General features: G+C 37.0%; 1 protein-coding gene across 2 annotated transcripts; it reads left to right on the plus strand.

The window, feature by feature from the left end:
• Window positions 1-80: 80 nt before the first annotated feature.
• LOC139968035 (ectonucleoside triphosphate diphosphohydrolase 4-like) lies at window positions 81-23,163 on the plus strand. 2 transcript variants are annotated; one of them, XM_071972332.1, is made up of 10 exons: window positions 81-421; window positions 937-1,310; window positions 2,055-2,205; window positions 3,628-3,791; window positions 4,374-4,510; window positions 4,863-5,032; window positions 5,896-6,232; window positions 11,504-11,586; window positions 13,154-13,315; window positions 17,832-23,163. In XM_071972332.1, the coding sequence occupies exons 1-10, from the start codon at window positions 414-416 to the stop codon at window positions 18,088-18,090; spliced, it is 1,845 nt and encodes a 614-aa protein (XP_071828433.1). In that variant the 5' UTR covers window positions 81-413; the 3' UTR covers window positions 18,091-23,163. The 2 variants fall into 2 exon arrangements, with proteins under 2 accessions (XP_071828433.1, XP_071828434.1); XM_071972333.1 differs by having other exon boundaries at window positions 940-1,310.

A 23,163-nucleotide genomic window follows, 5' to 3' on the forward strand; every position in this document is an offset into this window, starting at 1 on the left:
TACTGGCAGCAAATTTCTAAGTTTGAAGTACAACTAAGTCCGTGTCTGTAGTACACGTTACTCAAAACAGATCAGCACAACTAACCAACTTGTACATTTGACTGTAACGGAACTTACGTGAGAAACGTATGTATTTGTTACTGTACAACTGTGAGCCTTTACAATACTACAGTACCATGTCAAGGAAAACATTTTATGCAGTTGTCAGCAAATAGTGTCCTGATGCAGCTCAGACGTCGTTAACAAGTAGAGGAGGAAAAAATACTAATTAAGTCGAGGAGAAAATTTCAAAGGATATTTAAAAGGTGTCCGATTTCTCTCTGATCGCGGAGTTGTCGTTTGTGGCAAGTTTTCTGTAGGCCACACACCTAATGACCGAAGATTCGAAACTTGATGTGAAATGATATCAGCATATGGCCCGGTAAAGTTGCAATTGCTTGTTAGAATGTTTGTTATCTGCCATTAGTATTCGTACTTTAAGCCAAAATATATTTCAATCACGAAAAAGAATTTCCTTGTTCCGATCGAAAAAAAGTTATGACCAAACGTGAGGCTGGCTTGACGTTAGCCTAGGCTTTAGACATAAATGTGCAGACTGTATAGAGTATCCTATGCAGATATGTACAGTAGAGTTTCGAGTGGTTATCATCATCCAGTCATTGCAGCTCAGGACTCCCTAACCCCTCCTGTCTGAACCAAACTTTAATTTTAGCTCATTTGTTGCATTAAATTAGATCAAAGCAGTAAGAAATATTAAAGTCAGGCCAAACTTTCTTAGTGGAGGAACAGCCATCAGAATGTGACTGAGTGGTGGCCATCTGTCTTCAGTGAATGGGTATGCGGTACCTGGAAGTACAATGCTGCATCTCTGGTTATAACTAGTTATAATATTTATTTAAATAATTTTTGACATGCCTTATTTGATTCTTTTCACAGCAGTTTTCGAATGACTTTTCCAACTGTTTGGCAGATTAGTGTACGCAAGCCTAGCAGGCAAAGACGTATTGCTGTTCTCTTGATTGTTGTAAGCCTGTTTCTCATTTTTACATATCTGGCCCATGAAACGCTATCACAGCACCATGAAAAGGATGCTGTCTTTAGGGAATATGCCAGAAAATATGAACACATTGAGGTGACAAATACTGACGATGACAACCTTTATTATGGCATCGTCATTGATATGGGATCAAGTGGATCTAGGGTATTTGTCTATTTCTGGCCTCAGCATACAGGTAAATCTAATGAACTCCTGCATATTCAGCAGATGAGGGATCAAGAGCGGAATCCTGTCGTCAAGAAAATCAAACCAGGTATAAATAATCTATAATTTGATTTTAAATTATAATAAAGGTAAAAATGCACATATTTTTCTAAGACCGAGGAAAGAAAAAACTATTTTGAAAAGACAAATGGGAAGACTGTAGACAAAATGCATTTCAATTAGTGCGAGACAAATTTTAGTTGGTGTTATTAGAATTTTAATCAGTTTTAGTCATAAAGGGAATTTAAGAGACTTGTCATATTTTCATACTGAGTACCTGTACAGGAATAGCTACATCAACACAACTAGTACTCAAACCTTTTTTCTTTATTGAACTGTTTGATGCCAGGATTAAAATTCTGCACTAAAGCATCCAGTAATTGTCGACAAGAGAACTGTCAATCACTTAAGAGTGTTTTCAGGCTCTAGAAGTAGGTGAACAGTTATGAAACTAAGGATAAAGATAACGTCCATTACACTAACATTATCAGCATGACAGAAGTCTATTTGGTTGATAATTGCTTCCCTCATTTAGCCTTTTTACTCTTTTTCCCTACCTTTCATTGGGAAAAAAATTATTCATTGAATAAGCAGAAATAAAACAGAAAAAAAAGAATGAAGAAAAATAAGTTTTCTTTGTAAAATCTGGCAGTATGACAAGAAATTATATCAGAAAGTCAAGACATTAACATATGTGAAGGTTATTTGGCTTCAGGCATGCCTGTAATGATTTAGAGACTTCACGTTAAAATGACACAATTGTATATTATCGTACTTGCTCCTCTCTCCACAGGGATTTCCAGCCTGGCTGACTTCCCAGAGAAGGTAGATGGATATGTAAAGAATCTGCTAGACTATGCAGCTAAACACATTCCAGCATCAAAGCACCATGAAACACCACTTTACATTTTAGCAACAGCTGGCATGAGAATGCTTCCACAAAGGTGAATTACGTTGCTCACTTTATAACTTTCTCTTTCGTGGTGGAAGACTTAAAATGGTGTACTCTTGTATTAAGGAGTGGCAGCCGCTTGGGTCCGAGACTTGGAAAAGTTTGACTCTTGGAAACCTAATACAGGAAGGAAATTCTGACCTCCTCCAAGAAAAACAAAGCACAATTTCTTGTGAAATCCCTTCCCTGCTGCTTTTTGGATTATATTGATCAAACTTTAGGTGTGATCCCTGGTTTACACTGTATGCAAGGTCATGTGACACCCAGAGCAAGGTAATGGCTATACAGGGATTACTACCAACTAAACCAGGATAAGTCAGTTGGTAGAGCCCAGGGCTGGATAAGGCAGTTGGTAGAGCCCAGGGCTGGATAAGTCAGTTGGTAGAGCCCAGGACTGGATAAGTCAGTTGGTAGAGCCCAGGACTGGATAAGTCAGTTGGTAGAGTGCAGGGCTGGATAAGGCAGTTGGTAGAGCCCAGGGCTGGAAAAGTCCCAGGGCTTGATAAGTCAGTTGGTAGAGCGCAGGGCCGGTTAAGTCAATGGGTGGAGTGAAGGGGTGGATAAGTCAGTTGTAAGAGCACAGGGCTGGATAAGTCAGTTGGTAGAGCACAGGGCTGGATAGTCAGTTGGTAGAGCACAGGGCTGGATAAGTCAGTTGGTAGAGCACAGGGCTGGATAAGTCAGTTGGTAGAGTGCAGGGCTGGATAAGTCAATGGGTGGAGTGAAGGGGTGGATAAGTCAGTTATAAGAGCACAGGGCTGGATAGGTCAGTTGGTAGAGCACAGGGGTGGATAAGTCAATGGGTGGAGTGAAGGGGTGGATAAGTCAGTTATAAGAGCACAGGGCTGGATAGGTCAGTTGGTAGAGCACAGGGCTGGATAAGTCAATGGGTGGAGTGAAGGGGTGGATAAGTCAGTTATAAGAGCACAGGGCTGGATAGGTCAGTTGGTAGAGCACAGGGCTGGATAAGTCAATGGGTGGAGTGAAGGGGTGGATAAGTCAGTTATAAGAGCACAGGGCTGGATAGGTCAGTTGGTAGAGCACAGGGCTGGATAAGTCAATGGGTGGAGTGAAGGGGTGGATAAGTCAGTTGTAAGAGCACAGGGCTGGATAGTCAGTTGGTAGAGCACAGGGCTGGATAAGTCAGTTGGTAGAGCACAGGGCTGGATAAGTCAGTTGGTAGAGGGCAGGGCTGGATAAGTCAGTCGGTAGAGCACAGGATGTATAACCCTTAGGTCACTGAACATTTTGAATCCTGTTCTAACCAAATCCTTCTTTGCTCTTTTTCCACTTTATTTGTAACCTCACAGTCAGTTATCGTTGGTCATTTACTAATATAATAATTTTTCTGTCTCTCTTCTTCAGCAGACTTTTAACATCACTTTGAAAATTTTCTTGTTTCTTCATTTTATAGTAAGCAAGATAATTTACTTAGCAGATTAAGGGAAGGTGTGCCTCAACATTACAACTTCCTGTTCTCTGACAGTAGTGTGGAAATTATCAGTGGCAAACAGGAGGGTGTCTATGCCTGGATTGGAATTAATTACGTTCTGGGCAGATTTAATCATGATGAATCTGGTATGAATTTTGGATTTCACTTTCCTCTTGCTTCTCGATGATTAATCGAGATCGTCCCCTTTTTTGGAACGAAATATATTGTCTGCAAGCAAACTTAGTTGTTGTGATATTCTAAGGTTTCTGTGGTGTTAAAAAATATCAATGTTTTTAAGATAAAGCAAACTAACAAGAGTACACATCTAGTATAGACATCACTATATGTGGCATTTTTCAACAAACAAACATTGATGGATGCACATTAGCTCCACAAGCTTGATGGGGAAAGACTGCTTTGAAGTGGGCTTACATATTTTTTTGTAACAAGTAGTAGCACTCACTAACGATATTGCAGGTATTTCACAATATGAAGAGAGAGTTATCTCCTCCCCATAGACCTCCCCAGGATGAGGTATCCCACTTTTGAAAGGAATAAATATGGCAACCCAATCCTTTTCTCATATCCTATTCCTACTATGGAAAATTAATTGTGAGCTACATCTACTCCCCTGCCCCCCCTCCCCCCCCCATTATTATGTAGGAGTAGAAAGTCAATATTTAATAATATTACATTTCTTTCCTTTGTTTTGTTCATTTATTTATTAGATCCTTACAAAGTAGCCATAGATATTCCCGGGGATGGAAGGCTGGTCAGGAAACGTACTGTCGGTGTGTTGGATATGGGAGGAGGCTCAGCTCAGATTGCCTTTGAAGTTCCTCAGAAGATTGAATTTACTAACAAGGTGATGATTGCCATCTTTGGCTGCGTAATGTTCTATGTGATGTCTTTGTTCTGAGTGGTAAATGGTTGTTTGCCTAAAGTACATAGCACATAACTTATAATGATCCAAAACCACATTGTCAGGAAGCGGTTGCAACTCTGCCTCTAGCTTAAAATTTCTCTTTTAAATTTACAGTATTTTTCATGTTGTTCATTCCTTATCAATATATAATTGATCACATTTGTCTTTAATCAAAACATTGCAAGAAATAGCCAGTCCTAGGAACAATGTTTCTTGTACAGTATGTTTTAGGACCAACTTGGGTTTTCATATTGTGAAGGATGTGTTTGCCATTTGTCTCCTGGATGCGTAGGAACTTCTGGCCAAAGGTCACATTGCCGAATTCAACCTGGGTTGCCACCAACACGAGTCTGATCACGTCTACAGAGTCTATGTTACAACATTCCTCGGCTATGGCGGCAATGCAGCCCGTCATCGATACGAGAAGTTACTCTTCAACGGGACGAGAGGTACAGAGGACAGGTAAACTACCGTATCTCGTAGACGTCGGGAGTGGAATTACTATATCTTTAAGTTAAGGACATGTGTTATCAATATCTAACAAGTGGGTCTAAGGGATATCTAACATATTGAATCTTCGAATTGATGGTAGACTTTACTCCTCATCGTCTTGATCTAAATGTTGAGTTGATTATAGAGATTTTTGGCTAAGCCCATCCATTACTTTTGTATCTAATGTGTCATTTGTTTGAGGATTGTTATAGGATGAGAAAGCTTTAAGAATTCCTTAAGGAATGGTTAGTGGTAATGAAAAGATCTCTGAATCACATGACTTGAACTTGAAAAGGAATTTCCAACTCTCAAGAGATTATCGAGAGGGGATTATGTTTGGAGAGATTGAAGCTTCTCGCTCTCTCTGAGATTGTTGTTTCTCCATCTCAAAGAACCAGGTGCAGAAAGATCAAGGGGTAGATGAGGGTAAAACCCCCTCCCCCCATTCAACCCCATAATTGTTTTTGTTAACTAGTCATCAGTATAACCTTGCATGTGGACCTAATTTATTGCCTAAAAATGCCTCAGAATATCACCATCTTCACCTCTAAATTTTCACCTTTTTTTTCTCTCCTACCAAAGAGTTGCAGTTAACAAGGGGGATTTATTTTCCTGTTCAAGATATGTTTCACACTATCACAGCCACTTATTATACCTCTTTATCATATTCAGTTTTGGCGACAGTATTGATGACACATAACTATCTATTTTAAGGCAATACCATTGTCAATTGACGTTATACTTGTTCATGTCCCTCGTAGTTAATTAGGTCCATCCTACCACAATAAGGACAAAATTCTGAAGAAAGTTTGATGTATTTTTTTCCTCTTTAGTGACAGCCCTCTGGATAGGAGAGGAACATCATCAGCAAATCCGCTCTTGGATCCATGCTTACCAAAGAGTCTGGAAGACACCATTTCTTTTGACAAGAAAGATATTTTCCTGAAAGGTTCAGGGGATTACGATAAATGTCAGGACAGACTGAAACCTCTCTTGAACTTGACAGTGCCATGTGAGAAAGAACCCTGTTCATTTAATGGTATCTTCCAGCCTAGCGTTAGGTTCAACAATAGTGAGTTCTATGGCTTTTCGGAGTACTGGTACTGCATGGAAGACGTGCTGAGGATAGGTGGCGTCTATGAATATGACCAGTTTCGAAAAGCTGCAAAGGTGAGCTCTTAAAATTGCTCCCCCCCAACACCCCCACCCCAAAAAAAACAACCTCTAATGCAATTTAGGACTTCCTTTATTTAGTTGAATGTTTTTCACATTTACTTTTGTTTTCAGAGTGTCAGTGTACCCTAAGTGATCAACGTTTTTATTTCAAATGGTTCTGAAAAATTATTAGAAATTTAACATCGTTCAATCTATACTTTATGGTAAGCAGTGATCTTTTTTTGTTATAATCTAATTTCGAATAAGCTGGTCTGCTACAGATACGTATGGAAATGTTATCAATTTTAATCTGATTCTTTAAACACTTGGCAGATGCATTAGATTCATCTTGGACAAAACAGCTGTGTGTACTATGTAAAAGTTTCACCCAAATCAATACCAGATGTTTTTAATAATGTTGCTCATTGCATTGATTAACCAAAATGCATTTATTGTCCAGAGTACTTTACAATATTCATAGGTCAATAGAGAATGAAAAGTTAGAAACCTTGTAAAACATGGTATCTTTAAGTAGGACAAACTTGAACAGATTCACCCAAATATATATCTGATGTACTACTTTCTGTACAGCGATGATTTACTCAAATTGTATTTGGTGTCCCAAGATGAGTAGAAGGAATGTTTGTCTGTGTAGGTCAAAGGTCATTGAAGGATATTAACTGACAAAATTGAAAACCCTATGAAAAGTGCAATTTATCAAGAAAATGTCAACCTCAGATCAGGTAATTTTCTACGAGGGCCAGAAAGAAACCTTGGTTATTTAACAATTTAGGTCAAGGTGAACCAAAATCTCACTGTACCTTAGCTGAGGAAGGTGCATGATATAGCAGTAATGTGCTCAAGTGTATCATCTTAAGAGTAAGGTTGTTGGCAGCTTTTCTTGGTGAGGGGGAGGGAGGGGGCCAGATTGAGATCCTTCAATTCCCAGATTTGTCCAGCAGGCCACATTTTGTGAAGCTCTGACCTAGTTGGATCCAAAATTTCTATCAGTCTGATGTTTCAAATCTAAAGCATTTAGGAAGTACTAGTTTAGTGCATGAGCTGTCTTGCTTTCAGTATCAAATAAGTATCAAATATCAAATCATCAAATATCAAAATAATTATCAAATATCAAAAATCAGTATCAAATAAAAAATTCAGTGCTTTTAGTATCAAATATTATGATCAAATAGACAAGCATTTAACGTTAGTTTAATAAACTGCTACAATTGAGTAACTGTAAAATGGTATTATATGGGTTAATGTACTTACTGGGTATAAAATAAATAGATGTTACATCAAACCAGATTCCATTGGAAGAGTATATTTGACCTATAAGGGCAACATGTCCATTAAAGCAAGATATGTGGCCACTGTTTTAGGGTATCATTTTGAGGAAAGCATTTCCAAAGGTTAAAACAATATAACAAAATTCAAAACATTAATTACATTGATAAATATGCCTGTACATTTAAAAACAGTTTAAGTGGAACATAAATTTTAAGTATGTAAAGTGTCATATACTGTAGTCAAGTGGGGTAAAAAAAAAACAATTTACCTAAAGTTTGCTCTAAAAATTGATGAGTAAGAGGTATTGTTTCGGTTCCAATGTTCAAGTGTGTGGAGTGGGATTCTTTTAGAGAAAATCTAATAAAAATAACTTTTTTGTAAATGGAAAGTGTCGTTTTTTGCGAAAAGTGTTGTTTTTTTTTACCCCCAAAATTTGCTTAATTCGGGGTATAAAAAACAATGCCGGGGTAAAAAAAAACAATGCTATAAAACAGCTATTTTCTTCATGAATGTATCTTAAAATCATGTTTGCATATAATTACATCTAAGTATGAGCTTCTACCTTTACATGAAAAAGGAAAAAAATTGTGAAATTGTCTTAATTCGTAATTATGGATGGCTCGTGTCATATGTCATGCTCAGCCATATTCATACTGTACAGTGTGTATATGATGCTACACAAATGTGGTGTCATATAGTAGAAACATTACAGTTGAGCCAATTTCAGTTACTTTTGCCCAATTATTTAACATTTTTGACACATGACAGACATGAAAACTATTTGCCTAACCTCTAAAATCAACATTATGGAAAAATGTATCCATTCAGGCAAAATAGGGAGTACATTGGAGCCGGAAAGTACTTGTTTTTTTTTTACCCCATTCGCATCATTTTTTGGGGGTAAAAAAAAACAAGGGCCCCACATGCAGCGTGAATGAAGTTGGAGTAATTCTACCATGGGGGAGTGTAATATCACTAACTGCTATGCTGTAACTGCTGGAATAATCTCCACATCATATAAGCTGGGTATGTAGGAGAAAGTTTCGGATATGTGGTACAAACTTCAAATTTCGCTATTTTAGCATTCGCTTGATTCGAAGCGGTGATTGGCAGCGAAGTGACATAGAGTTCCAGAAATTATATAATAATAAACTAGACATATAGGACTATCACCCAAAATAAATTGGAACTTTAGCTAAATATTCCCCTTCTATAAAAAGGGGTTGTTTTTTTTTAACCCAACTACCCCCTTGTTTTTTTTTACCCCAACTGACTATATTTATGTGAAAGAACCTGATAAAGTACTAAAGCACTATATTTGTGGAATCATTGATGGATTTGTTGATAGGACATGAAATATGGCTACCATGTATCGATCAAGAAAATCTCGAAACTAACTTGTTTTCAAGTCAATATTGACACATTTCTCGATGCGGGTCGAGAGTGAAATCACATTTATTCCCATCAAAATGTAGGTCGTTGGCCTAGTTAAAACATCAATCAATCAAGTTTCAGTTTAGATAGTGAAGAGAAAATCTCTACTTAGGAGTGAGGTTTCACTTTGCTGTTAAATGTGTCTACTACTATTTTTCTAACTATTCATTAACCTTCATTTGGTTACGAAATGTGGGAAGGTGTCTTTGTGTGATCAATGATGCATAACAATGTAATGATGTTATGATGCTGTGTTATAATGTCATAATGCTGTGTAACACTGTTATGATGCTGTGTAATAATGTTACGATGATGTGTGATAATGTTACGATGCTGTGTGATAATGTTACGATGCTGTGTAATAATGTTACGATGATGTGTAATAATGTTACGATGCTGTAATAATGTTACGATGCTGTGTAATAATGTTATGATGATGTGTGATAATGTTACGATGCTGTAATAATGTTACGATGATGTGTAATAATGTTACGATGCTGTAATAATGTTACGATGCTGTGTAATAATGTTATGATGATGTGTGATAATGTTACGATGCTGTAATAATGTTACGATGCTGTGTGATAATGTTACGATGATGTGTGATAATGTTACGATACTGTGTGATAATGTTACGATGCTGTGTGATAATGTTACGATGATGTGTGATAATGTAACGATGCTGTGTGATAATGTTACGATGCTGTGTAATAATGTTATGATGATGTGTAATAATGTTACGATGCTGTGTAATAATGTTATGATGATGTGTAATAATGTTACGATGATGTGTGATAATGTTACAATGCTGTGTGATAACGTGATGATGCTGTGTAGTAATGTGATAATGCTGTGTAATAATGTTATGATGCATGTTATAATGTTATGATGATGTGTAATAATGTTATAATGCTTTGTAAACTTGTTTTGATGCTGTGTAATAATGTTATGATGCTGTGTAATAATGTTATGATGATATGTAATAATGTTTTGATGCTGTGTAATAATGTTATGATAATGTGTGATAAAGTTACAATGCTGTGTGATAATGTGATGATGCTGTGTAATATTGTTATGATGCTGTGTAATTATGTTATGATGCTTTGTAATAATGTGATGATGTTGTGTAGTAATGTTATGATGCTGTGTGATAATGTTACGATGCTGTGTGATAATGTTACGATGCTGTGTAATATTGTTATAATGCTGTGTAATAATGTGATGATGCTGTGTAATATATGGTGCTGTGTAATAATGTCATGATGCTGTGTAATATTGTTATGATGCTGTGTAATAATGTCATGATGCTGTGTAATAATGTCATGATGCTGTGTAATAATGTTATGATGCTGTGTAATAATGTCATGATGCTGTGTAATAATGTGATGATGCTGTGTAATAATGTTACGATGCTGTGTTATAATGTTACAATGCTTAATAATGTTATAATGCTGTGTAATAATGTCATGATGCTGTGTAATAATGTGATGATGCTGTGTAATATTGTTATGATGCTGTGTAATAATGTCATGATGCTGTGTAATAATGTCATGATGCTGTGTAATAATGTCATGATGCTGTGTAATAATGTTACGATGCTGTGTTATAATGTTACAATGCTGTGTAATAATGTTATAATGCTGTGTAATAATGTCATGATGCTGTGTAATAATGTGATGATGCTGTGTAATATTGTTATGATGCTGTGAAATAATGTCATGATGCTGTGTAATAATGTCATGATGCTGTGTAATAATGTTATGATGCTGTGTAATAATGTCATGATGCTGTGTGATAATGTTATGATGCTGTGTAATAATGTTACGATGCTGTGTAATAATGTTGTGATGCTGTGTAATAATGTGATGATGCTGTGTAATAATGTTATGATGCTGTGTGATAATGTTATGATGCTGTGTCATGATGCTGTGTAATAATGTTATGATGCTGTGTAATAATGTTACGATGCTGTGTAATAATGTTATGATGCTGTGTAATAATGTCATGATGCTGTGTAATAATGTTATGATGCTGTGCAATAATGTTATGATGCTGTGTAATATTGTTATGATGCTGTGTAAATAATGTTATGATGCTGTGTAATATTTGAAGGTTATTTTCATATCTGACCAACCTCAAGCAGCTGCCTCAATGCATACAAACATTAATTACTCACAAGAAATATAACAACCTTAAATAATTCACCATGTCTCAAATGATCAGAACCGCAATGTATTCCTGTATCCGGGCTCCTTTTGTGCACAGTATCTGGCATACTACCTGGAACCGTTTCGTTTTGATCTCTTGCAGAGCCATTGTTAAATTATCAATTTATAAAAAGTCAACCCTGCAGAGAGCAAAGAAATTTCAGGCTAGAATTGTGATTCAAACCAGTGACCTTATCAGCCCAGAGCCTGTTAGTCAAAATCCCTATGAGTAACACAAAATGTTGCAAAACCTGATGATAAAATGTAAAGATTTAGTGTGCCACTGTAGATCAAAGTTTATGATAAGGACGATTATGAAATTGAGAACTTTGAATTATATTTTCTTGTCTTTCAGAATTACTGTGCAACAAGATGGTCTTTGCTAAAGGAACATTATGAGAAAGGACTTTACTCAAAAGCAGATGAGTTTAGGATCAAGTGAGTATCATAAATCTCTACTTGTCTCTTGTTCTCTTTCGTTTCTCTGTCGTCCCTTTTAGAAACCTCTCCCTTTGTTTTTCTCCCCCTTCCTCCCCCTCCCCCAAGTCTAGCCTCCCCATTTATGTTTACATTGACTCATGTCTGATTCACCCTTCGTTCTTGCATTCCTTATCAAGGTAGCTGTCCCTATTATTTTGCTTGTTTGGGTTAATAGTTGATACAGAGACTGTGCCAGTGTGGCCCTGATAACAGCCCTCCCCCCGACCCGCTCTTGAGCCCAGTTGAGTTATTTAGTTTACCGCTATAATAACACAAGCAGTTTCTTACAGAGACTGTGTCAGGGTGCCCCTGATAATAGCCTTGCTCAGCTCAAGAACAAGCAAAAGCAACACTAATTGTTTTTAGAGGGAAGGATTATTATACTTGTATCATAGGTTGAAATCCTGTTGTAGCCAATTATTTTGTTTTGCTCTTTGATAGAGACTTTATCTCTCAGTTAGTTGTCTGTTTGACTTCATAATTAGCTTTGGAAATTTAAATTCCAAAATCCCTCCCAAATGGGATGCCTCACAAATGCTCCTTTCACTTTGCCTTCCAGAGTTGGCAAGAATTAACTGTTATATTCAATGCATTTCCTACAGTTAATACTGCCAATTCCCCCCTCCCCCCTCCTGAGCCCAATAGAATGATTTAGTTTATCGCTATAGTAACACTAAGCAGCTTCTTACCAGATTGAGAACAGTGATATTCTTCAGCTTAAGAGAAGTAACTATGGAATTAAATTATTGATGGAGTTCTTTCTTTTTCTGAGTAAGACCACCATCAGAATAATAAGAGGTGGTTGAAAAGTCAAGCTACAGTAGTAAATTATTGATGGATTTCTTTTGTTTTTGAGTATTAAAACTGTCAGAATAATAAGAGGTGGTTTAAAAAGTCAAGCTACAGTAGTAAATTGTCTTTCTCATCTAATTATTAATATTTTGATAATTTCACTACAGGTATAAATAATTTCACTGCATTGAGTTTTACTGTATACTTGTTTAAATTTACAAGTTAACACAAACACTAAGCTCAATTCTAAACTCTCGCAGTCCCTCTTGCATGTCAAGCCCTAACCGATAGATGTTTGAGCCATCTACTTGTGTAGAGTTTTACGTTCAAGTATTTAAACCGATTTTTCAGACTATGAAGTTATGATGTTTTTCCACATATTATTTTCCTTTATTTCCTATGTACTTCATCTTTTAACACAAACACTTGCAGAGGGAAATGTTGTGAAGATCTCAACCCCGAAGAAATGTAATGAATGAGATCTGTCAACAAAGTATATAAACTTTGTATCATTTATATGCAGTTATTGCAGTATTAAAGTTTTCTTCCAACTATCCATATTCTACATTTGCAAATATCCCTACAGTAGATTGTGAAGGAGTTTGTTCCAGGAATTGCATCATCCTACCTGTGCAATTAAGTGTTCCAAACTGTGATAAGACGGTGAAGTTTCTTATTGCCTGATAATGATTCAAAAGCTAGTTAACATTTTTTCCCCCATCTCCACCAATAGATTTCAGTGTTTTAAGTCAGCATGGATTACTACAGTTCTTCACGAAGGCTTTAAGTTTCCAAGAGGTTACAAATATCTCCGTACAGCCAGTCTCATACATGACAAGGAGGTACAGTGGACGTTAGGTGCAATATTACACAGGACAAGGTTTCTACCACTTAGGTAAGTGAAACACTAGTATTACACAGGACAAGGTTTCTACCACTTAGGTAAGTGAAACACTAGTATTACACAGGACAAGGTTTCTACCACTTAGGTAAGTGAAACACCAGCATTGCACAGGATAAGGTTTATAACACTTAGGTAAGTGAAACACTTGTATTACACAGGACAAGGTTTCTACCACTTAGGTAAGTGAAACACTAGTATTACACAGGACAAGGTTTCTACCACTTAGGTAAGTGAAACACTAGTATTACACAGGACAAGGTTTCTACCACTTAGGTAAGTGAAACACTAGTATTACACAGGACAAGGTTTCTACCACTTAGGTAAGTGAAACACCAGCATTGCACAGGATAAGGTTTCTACCACTTAGGTAAGTGAAACACTTGTATTGCACAGGACAAGGTTTCTACCACTTAGGTAAGTGAAACACTAGTATTGCACAGGACAAGGTTTCTACCACTTAGGTAAGTGAAACACTAGTATTGCACAGGACAAGGTTTCTACCACTTAGGTAAGTGAAACACTAGTATTACACAGGACAAGGTTTCTACCACTTAGGTAAGTGAAACACCAGCATTGCACAGGATAAGGTTTATAACACTTAGGTAAGTGAAACACTTGTATTACACAGGACAAGGTTTCTACCACTTAGGTAAGTGAAACACTAGTATTACACAGGACAAGGTTTCTACCACTTAGGTAAGTGAAACACTAGTATTACACAGGACAAGGTTTCTACCACTTAGGTAAGTGAAACACCAGTATTACACAGGACAAGGTTTCTACCACTTAGGTAAGTGAAACACCAGCATTGCACAGGACAAGGTTTATAACACTTAGGTAAGTGAAACACTTGTATTACACAGGACAAGGTTTATAACACTTAGGTAAGTGAAACACTAGTATTACACAGGACAAGATTTATAACACTTAGGTAAGTGAAACACTAGTATTACACATGACAAGGTTTATAACACTTAGGTAAGTGAAACACCAGCATTGCACAGGACAAGGTTTATAACACTTAGGTAAGTGAAACACTTGTATTACACAGGACAAGGTTTATAACACTTAGGTAAGTGAAACACTAGTATTACACAGGACAAGGTTTCTACCACTTAGGTAAGTGAAACACTAGTATTACACAGGACAAGGTTTCTACCACTTGGGTAAGTGAAACACTAGTATTACACAGGACAAGGTTTCTACCACTTAGGTAAGTGAAAACACTAGTATTACACGGGACAAGGTTTCTGCCACTTGGGTAAGTGAAACACTAGTATTACACAGGACAAGGTTTCTACCACTTAGGTAAGTGAAACACCAGCATTGCACAGGATAAGGTTTATAACACTTAGGTAAGTGAAACACTTGTATTACACAGGACAAGGTTTCTACCACTTAGGTAAGTGAAACACTAGTATTACACAGGACAAGGTTTCTACCACTTAGGTAAGTGAAACACTAGTATTACACAGGACAAGGTTTCTACCACTTAGGTAAGTGAAACACTAGTATTACACAGGACAAGGTTTCTACCACTTAGGTAAGTGAAACACCAGCATTGCACAGGATAAGGTTTCTACCACTTAGGTAAGTGAAACACCAGCATTGCACAGGATAAGGTTTATAACACTTAGGTAAGTGAAACACTTGTATTACACAGGACAAGGTTTCTACCACTTAGGTAAGTGAAACACTAGTATTACACAGGACAAGGTTTCTACCACTTAGGTAAGTGAAACACTAGTATTACACAGGACAAGGTTTCTACCACTTAGGTAAGTGAAACACTAGTATTACACAGGACAAGGTTTCTACCACTTAGGTAAGTGAAACACCAGCATTGCACAGGATAAGGTTTCTACCACTTAGGTAAGTGAAACACTTGTATTGCACAGGACAAGGTTTCTACCACTTAGGTAAGTGAAACACTAGTATTGCACAGGACAAGGTTTCTACCACTTAGGTAAGTGAAACACTAGTATTGCACAGGACAAGGTTTCTACCACTTAGGTAAGTGAAACACTAGTATTACACAGGACAAGGTTTCTACCACTTAGGTAAGTGAAACACCAGCATTGCACAGGATAAGGTTTATAACACTTAGGTAAGTGAAACACTTGTATTACACAGGACAAGGTTTCTACCACTTAGGTAAGTGAAACACTAGTATTACACAGGACAAGGTTTCTACCACTTAGGTAAGTGAAACACTAGTATTACACAGGACAAGGTTTCTACCACTTAGGTAAGTGAAACACCAGTATTACACAGGACAAGGTTTCTACCACTTAGGTAAGTGAAACACCAGCATTGCACAGGACAAGGTTTATAACACTTAGGTAAGTGAAACACTTGTATTACACAGGACAAGGTTTATAACACTTAGGTAAGTGAAACACTAGTATTACACAGGACAAGGTTTATAACACTTAGGTAAGTGAAACACTAGTATTACACATGACAAGGTTTATAACACTTAGGTAAGTGAAACACCAGCATTGCACAGGACAAGGTTTATAACACTTAGGTAAGTGAAACACTTGTATTACACAGGACAAGGTTTATACCACTTAGGTAAGTGAAACACTAGTATTACACAGGACAAGGTTTCTACCACTTAGGTAAGTGAAACACTAGTATTACACAGGACAAGGTTTCTACCACTTGGGTAAGTGAAACACTAGTATTACACAGGACAAGGTTTCTGCCACTTAGGTAAGTGAAAACACTAGTATTACACAGGACAAGGTTTATAACACTTAGGTAAGTGAAACACTAGTATTACACAGGACAAGGTTTCTACCACTTAGGTAAGTGAAACACTAGTATTACACAGGACAAGGTTTCTACCACTTGGGTAAGTGAAACACTAGTATTACACAGGACAAGGTTTCTACCACTTAGGTAAGTGAAAACACTAGTATTACACGGGACAAGGTTTCTGCCACTTGGGTAAGTGAAACACTAGTATTACACAGGACAAGGTTTCTACCACTTAGGTAAGTGAAACACCAGCATTGCACAGGATAAGGTTTATAACACTTAGGTAAGTGAAACACTTGTATTACACAGGACAAGGTTTCTACCACTTAGGTAAGTGAAACACTAGTATTACACAGGACAAGGTTTCTACCACTTAGGTAAGTGAAACACTAGTATTACACAGGACAAGGTTTCTACCACTTAGGTAAGTGAAACACTAGTATTACACAGGACAAGGTTTCTACCACTTAGGTAAGTGAAACACCAGCATTGCACAGGATAAGGTTTCTACCACTTAGGTAAGTGAAACACCAGCATTGCACAGGATAAGGTTTATAACACTTAGGTAAGTGAAACACTTGTATTACACAGGACAAGGTTTATAACACTTAGGTAAGTGAAACACTAGTATTACACAGGACAAGGTTTATAACACTTAGGTAAGTGAAACACTAGTATTACACATGACAAGGTTTATAACACTTAGGTAAGTGAAACACCAGCATTGCACAGGACAAGGTTTATAACACTTAGGTAAGTGAAACACTTGTATTACACAGGACAAGGTTTATACCACTTAGGTAAGTGAAAACACTAGTATTACACAGGACAAGGTTTCTGCCACTTAGGTAAGTGAAACACTAGTATTACACAGGACAAGGTTTCTGCCACTTAGGTAAGTGAAACACTAGTATTACACAGGACAAGGTTTCTGCCACTGAGGTAAGTGAAACACTAGTATTACACAGGACAAGGTTTCTACCACTTAGGTAAGTGAAACACTAGTATTACACAGGACAAGGTTTCTACCACTTAGGTAAGTGAAACACCAGCATTGCACAGGATAAGGTTTATAACACTTAGGTAAGTGAAACACTTGTATTACACAGGACAAGGTTTCTACCACTTAGGTAAGTGAAACACTAGTATTACACAGGACAAGGTTTCTACCACTTAGGTAAGTGAAACACTAGTATTACACAGGACAAGGTTTCTACCACTTAGGTAAGTGAAACACTTGTATTACACAGGACAAGGTTTCTGCCACTTAGGTAAGTGAAAACACTAGTATTACACAGGACAAGGTTTCTACCACTTAGGTAAGTGAAACACTAGTATTACACATGACAAGGTTTCTACCACTTGGGTTAGTGATACACCAGTGTTACACAGAACTATGTTTACACGGTCACAGTTACAGGTACAAGACTTCAGTTGTTTATAAGTAGAGACTAGGATTTTATTCATAGGTTAGAGTATGAGCAGGTTAAAGGTTAAAGGTTATTATAGTACAGCAACACTGGCTTGATTGTAAGTATGTTTACATACTAACTTCAAGTCTGATGTGAAACCCTCACCACTACACTTGAATGGTCATGGAATTAACTCCTTTCTTCTTAATACTTGCTACTATATTTGTGAATACTATATCATCTCATTTATGCTGCTGTACATCGTATGACCAAAATTTGAATCACTTCTTTTTCTGACTTTTATATCCTTTTATTTTTAATCATTCCAGAGAGATTCAACAGAGTTCCTTGCAGCAGAATAAACCCCCTTGGGTAAAGTCACCGAACCCCTGGCTCTCCAACCAGTACCTGCTCCTCCTCTGCTTCATAATCGTGGGCATCTTCATCTTTGTGTACATAAGATGGTTAAGAAGCATGAGTCCTCAGAGAGGTACCCTCGCCAGAGTACCAACAATGGCCTACTTCATGACGGAAGAAGGACAAGTGCAGGACGGTGTCTATGAAACCAAGGGACTCCTCCCCAGCTAAAAGGATTGACCAGTAGATGACCCATCACATTTAATCACTGCAGCAACTATAGAGATATAGACAATAGGGGTCAGAATTTCTCTCTCCAATCTTTTGGTAATTCATCTTAAAGGAATTTAAACGACATGATTTCTCTCTTCATCACGTAGGCTTAAAACGGAATCTCTTTTTTTACTTTGTAGGGGTTCATATCAGAACAGATGTTTAAGGTCTTGTAACAGCCTAGTGCTTTTCAAAACAAACATCGTTTTACACGAAGACTGTCACACTTTCATAGCAGAGCTACCTAGCCTATTCTACTTTGCATATCGGAATCAGGGCTTAAGTCATTATTGTCATTCAATGCTGAGACTAAACAGAGACCTGCTGTTTGCAAACTTTATAAGGAAAAAGAAAGCTGTGTTGAATTTTGAGTTGAGTGTTGAGAGGATAATTCAAGTAACTGTAGTGGATTACCCAAGTAATTTGAGTGGATTACTCGAGTAACTTAAGTGGATTACTCAAGTAACTTGGGTGGATTACTCAAATAACTTGAGTGGATCCGATCAAAACCTATAGTGTGGTATTAATGAAACACAAACAGCCACTTCAAACGTTGTGAAATCTCGATACTTTAACCATGCCACAAGTAACCTTACCTTCACCTTGTATTTGTATATGACTTTGAAACATTGGATTTTCTGTGCTTGATGTATTATGTAACATGAGTTAAATCTGTAAACATGTTGGAAACAATAGCTAAAACTGTTTGTGTTTGTGTGTGTGTGGTTTTTATTTTTTACTGAAACAGATTTGCTTTTTCCAATTTTTTTATTAACTTTTGTAATTAGTAATACCATGATGATCATACCAAGTGATATATCTTTTAATTACAATTTGATGTTTTATGTAAATCAAATATTAAAGGAAGCCTCAGGTTATTGGGAGAAATTCCTTCCATACCCTCTCCACTTCATCCCTTGTATTATGACCAACCCTCTCCCCTCCCCCTCCACCCCCCTCCAATATACATATTGGATATTAAATTGTTGCTTCCCCCATTCTCACACTCACAAACTCCCCTTAATGGCCTAGTTACCCCCAATGCAATATGCAGAAATAATTCGGCATAAAAAAAAGAGTTACCTCTCAGTATCTTGTAGATCCCGTAGAATTTACTTTATCTTTACCAAGTCGAACTTACATTAGTCCGGTATAAGCCAACACCTGTTTTTTTATTTTTTATGTAAACTTCTTATCAACAGAGTAATTTTTTGAGAGAGGGAAGTGTCAAGAACAAGACCCTTTCGGCTGCTGTGGATACATTGCCATCTGTCCAAACCTGTCTTGTATGTTTTTAAAGAAGTGACTTTTAAATGTCAAACATTCTGAATCACAACTAGTTTGTGTCATTTAGCATACCATATTTACTGATAATCTTGTTTTTGAACATGGCAAACATCACGTGGAAGCTGTCATATTTGATCTGGTTCCACGAAATGTGTTTTGATCAACATGAAGTACATTGGATCATGACTATTGAAGGAGAGATACTGTGAAAGAATTGTCAGAATCTCCAAGTCAAAGCAAACTGTGTTATAAGAACCTTAGCTTATGTCTTCTCAAACTCGTTTCTTCTGTTGCTCACAGAAACTGAAGGAGTAGAACTTTGAGCCAATCATGCAGCTGGATTGAATGCATGTGAGCATAGGCGTAGGAGCCTAATTTGATTTGGGGGGGCTGTAACGACTTGCCCGAAAAATATAACCAAAATTTTTCGCGCGCTCCGCGCGCGTTCAACGTCTTAATGTGCATATCACATGGGCATTCATCGGTTATTACATCACATGCCTTTAACCGATGAATGCCTATGTGATGTGCACACTAAGATGTTCAACGCAGGCTGAGCGCGCGGAAAATTTGGGTTATATTTTCCGTGTTATTACCCTTCCATATTGGTTATAATTATTGGGAAGTCGTTACAATAATCACGATAATAATAATAATATCAGTTTAACCATTGAAAAACACATTGCAAATTATTCTTCTTTCAGTAGGTGCCCGAAAAATTATCAGCATATTGCCCGAATTTTCACCAAAAATTTTGGTTGGGGGGGCTGCAGCCCCCCGCCTCCTACGCCTATGCATGTGAGCACTGTGCATTCACTCTGTCATGTAATTTTGATTTCAAAGATTTGTGAGCAGTCCAGATCAGGCACATTAGGCACTATATATGAGTGCCCTTGGCTAGAACACTAGAGAGACCTACTCAAAACTAGGGTAAGAATTTGGTTAGGTGGTGGGAGGGGAAGGGGAAGGGGTCAGATACCCAGGTTATGTCTTTTACAAAGATTCCATAACAATGCATTTCGTTTGCAAGACTGATTTGGTTTCTTTTCAATGAAAAATGAGCCAAAAGTTTTAAAACAATTGCAACATCCTTTTGGCATGTCATAATTTACAAACTAGTCTCATGGAAAAGTATCTGAGGTGATAAATTGTTCGAAAGTTAAGTAACAGGAAGTTGCATTTTATATAAGCATTCTTTTAGTGAAAAAAAAAAAGAACAGGGAGGGTATCATTTTGATGACCAGGTAAGGAATTGTTGACCAAAAAGACTATCTGTTGGGTTTATGATGTACTTGACATTCCATGGTTTCAGTGGTTGTTACAGCGTAGTCCCTGAGGTGTTTTAGTATTCTATCCAGGTTACTGATTTACAAATGGCACATTTTTTTTTCTTGCTCCATCCAACCACAAAATTAGAAGAAGAAGAAGGGGAAAAAATGCAGAAACTTTTTGACTTGTTTGAAAACTTGAAGTGATCCAGTCAAACATCCCATTTGTTTATATTTCCATCTGGCAGGTATGTCTCTCTCTGACAAGCAAGAGCAATTGCCTGCAAATATTGATGATTCTCCCCCCCCCCCCTCTTAACCCTGAATACTATTATTTTGATTTCTGTAAAATTAGTGCATGTTTTGGCCTAGCACAATGAATATTTTATGTTGACAGAGATATATTTTAAATTTTTATTGTGGTCAGGTTAAATAAAAACCCTATTGGTTAGACAAATTTTTAGGTGGGTAGGGGAGGAGGTTGCGTTTGCTCTGAGGTGACAGGTCATAGATTCTCCACTTATTATTATAGATTCTCCACATATTAACTGATAATCATGTATGGAAATGAGGGTACCACCGTTTTCCCCCACTCCACCCCTAAAGTATTTTTGTGGGCGATTGGTCTGCCCTCTCTCCCTCCCCCATCCCCTCTCTTCGTGTTCTCTCCAGCCTGCATATTGGTTCTGAACTATAAGCTGGCACTATGAGGTGCAATAATTTTGGGTACGTTATCAGCGAGAGTGATTGTAAAAACTATATAATTGATAGACACACAACGGGCACATGGCAAAAGTAAACTTTTGTGAAGTTGACCAAATTCGACTTGAAAATACTGAAATTTGTCTATCGGAATGTCAAAGCTTGACTTCGTGCTCAGTCTAACTACATGTAATTAATTTGTCGATTTATGGCTCTGAAATTTGTCAGTGAAGTCTCTTCAACTTTTTCCTTTAAAATTTTGTCAGAATTAACTAAGAAGAACACATTATAAATTTCACTATGACTGGGAAAAGTTAACGTTTTCTCTCAGAATAAAAAAATATATAAAATAAAAAATGGAGAAAAAAAAATAGTACGGTGAAGGAAAAAATGTGCTATTTCAAATCTTCCGACAAATGTATATTTATTCTAATCAAAAAAAAAAAATGTAAAATATTTCAAATCACTTTAAAGCCTTCGAAAATGCACAAAAATTTTCAAGGAATCTGTTAGGTTAATTCATTTGCACGATATACAATCCTATGCCGAAGTGTTAAATTGTAAATTGTAATTATACCAGTAATTCTAGTATTTTTCGATTTGTTCAACTATTACATTTTGTTGGGTAATCATAGCATGGTATCTATGCTGTATTGTGTGACTAAGCTGCTGTTTAGATTTCTCTCAAGTACATGTTGTTTTCAAGGCACTTTCTTTGATGATTAATATTTTAACTTTATAAATGTGCAAATATTTTAGTTGCTATGGTAGTTTAAGTCTTGTAACCATGCAGTCGAGGTTGTTTTTGTTACTTGATTTTGAGAGGGAAGTTTTGAGTGGTTGAGAGACATTGTTTCCAAATTGTCTTTTGTAGTTAGTTTGATTTGTTATGTTGCTTTGGAGTAAATGTTAATTTTTGTTTTGTTTCTTTGCCTGCATTCACCATGTTCTTTCTAAAGAGGTAAAATGTTTTACATGATGAGTTCAAGAAAGCTTTGAATTGCAAAGTTCTTTATGTGGTTGTCATCCACATTCCATACCATTTGCTGTAAAATATTTTAAAGTATAGGCAGGATCTTTAATCATATTTTTTTTGGGGGGGGGGGGGTTGGACTCTCACTGCTGAGCAAATATGGAAAAGGTATATCCGAAAGAAAATGTGTGTCCATGAACAAAAGAATGGATTTCTTTTGCAGCAAACAAACATTTCCTACATATATTTTGTAAGTGAAGATGTGGAGAATTGGGTTGAAATTTTGAATATTTGCATACTTATTGTTGTCTTATTGAAGCTATCTAGGGTTGAATATTCTATTCACAGCATCACTTTTGGGGAATGGGGTGGCAGTGGGGGAAGGGGTGGCAATTGAGGAAAGGGAGTTAGTGAGAGGGTTGCAATGGGGGAAAGGGAAGTGGGGGAGGGGTGGCAAATTGGGAAAGCGAATTGGGGAAGGGGTGGCAATGGGGGAAGGGCATGGGGAAGGGGTGGCAATTGGGGAAGGGGTTGCAATTGGGAAAGGGAATTGGGGAAGAGGCTGGCAATGGGGTAAAGGGAATTGTTATTATTAAACAGCCAATTTGTCAGTATCAAAGAATTTTCACTATTTTACTACCTGCCTCTTAGGTATGGTGTGTATAAATTGATTATTATTTTATTTTTTAACCCAGAAGAATCACCTTGTGGAGGTAAATTGTAAGAGAACTAAGACCAATTTAGTTATTGTAGTAAGTAACACAGAAATGTCATAAATAAATTCACCAATTTTTCACTTAA

The sequence above is a fragment of the Apostichopus japonicus genome, chromosome 5 (assembly GCF_037975245.1).
Source record: "Apostichopus japonicus isolate 1M-3 chromosome 5, ASM3797524v1, whole genome shotgun sequence".
NCBI classification, from domain to species: Eukaryota; Metazoa; Echinodermata; class Holothuroidea; order Aspidochirotida; family Stichopodidae; genus Apostichopus; species Apostichopus japonicus.

Coding starts and splice junctions, on each gene's coding strand:
- LOC139968035 (XM_071972332.1), top strand. Junction 1,311..2,054: donor CGTCAAGAAAATCAAACCAG/GTATAAATAATC, acceptor CTCTCTCCACAG/GGATTTCCAGCCTGGCTGAC. Junction 11,587..13,153: donor GCAGATGAGTTTAGGATCAA/GTGAGTATCATA, acceptor CTCCACCAATAG/ATTTCAGTGTTTTAAGTCAG.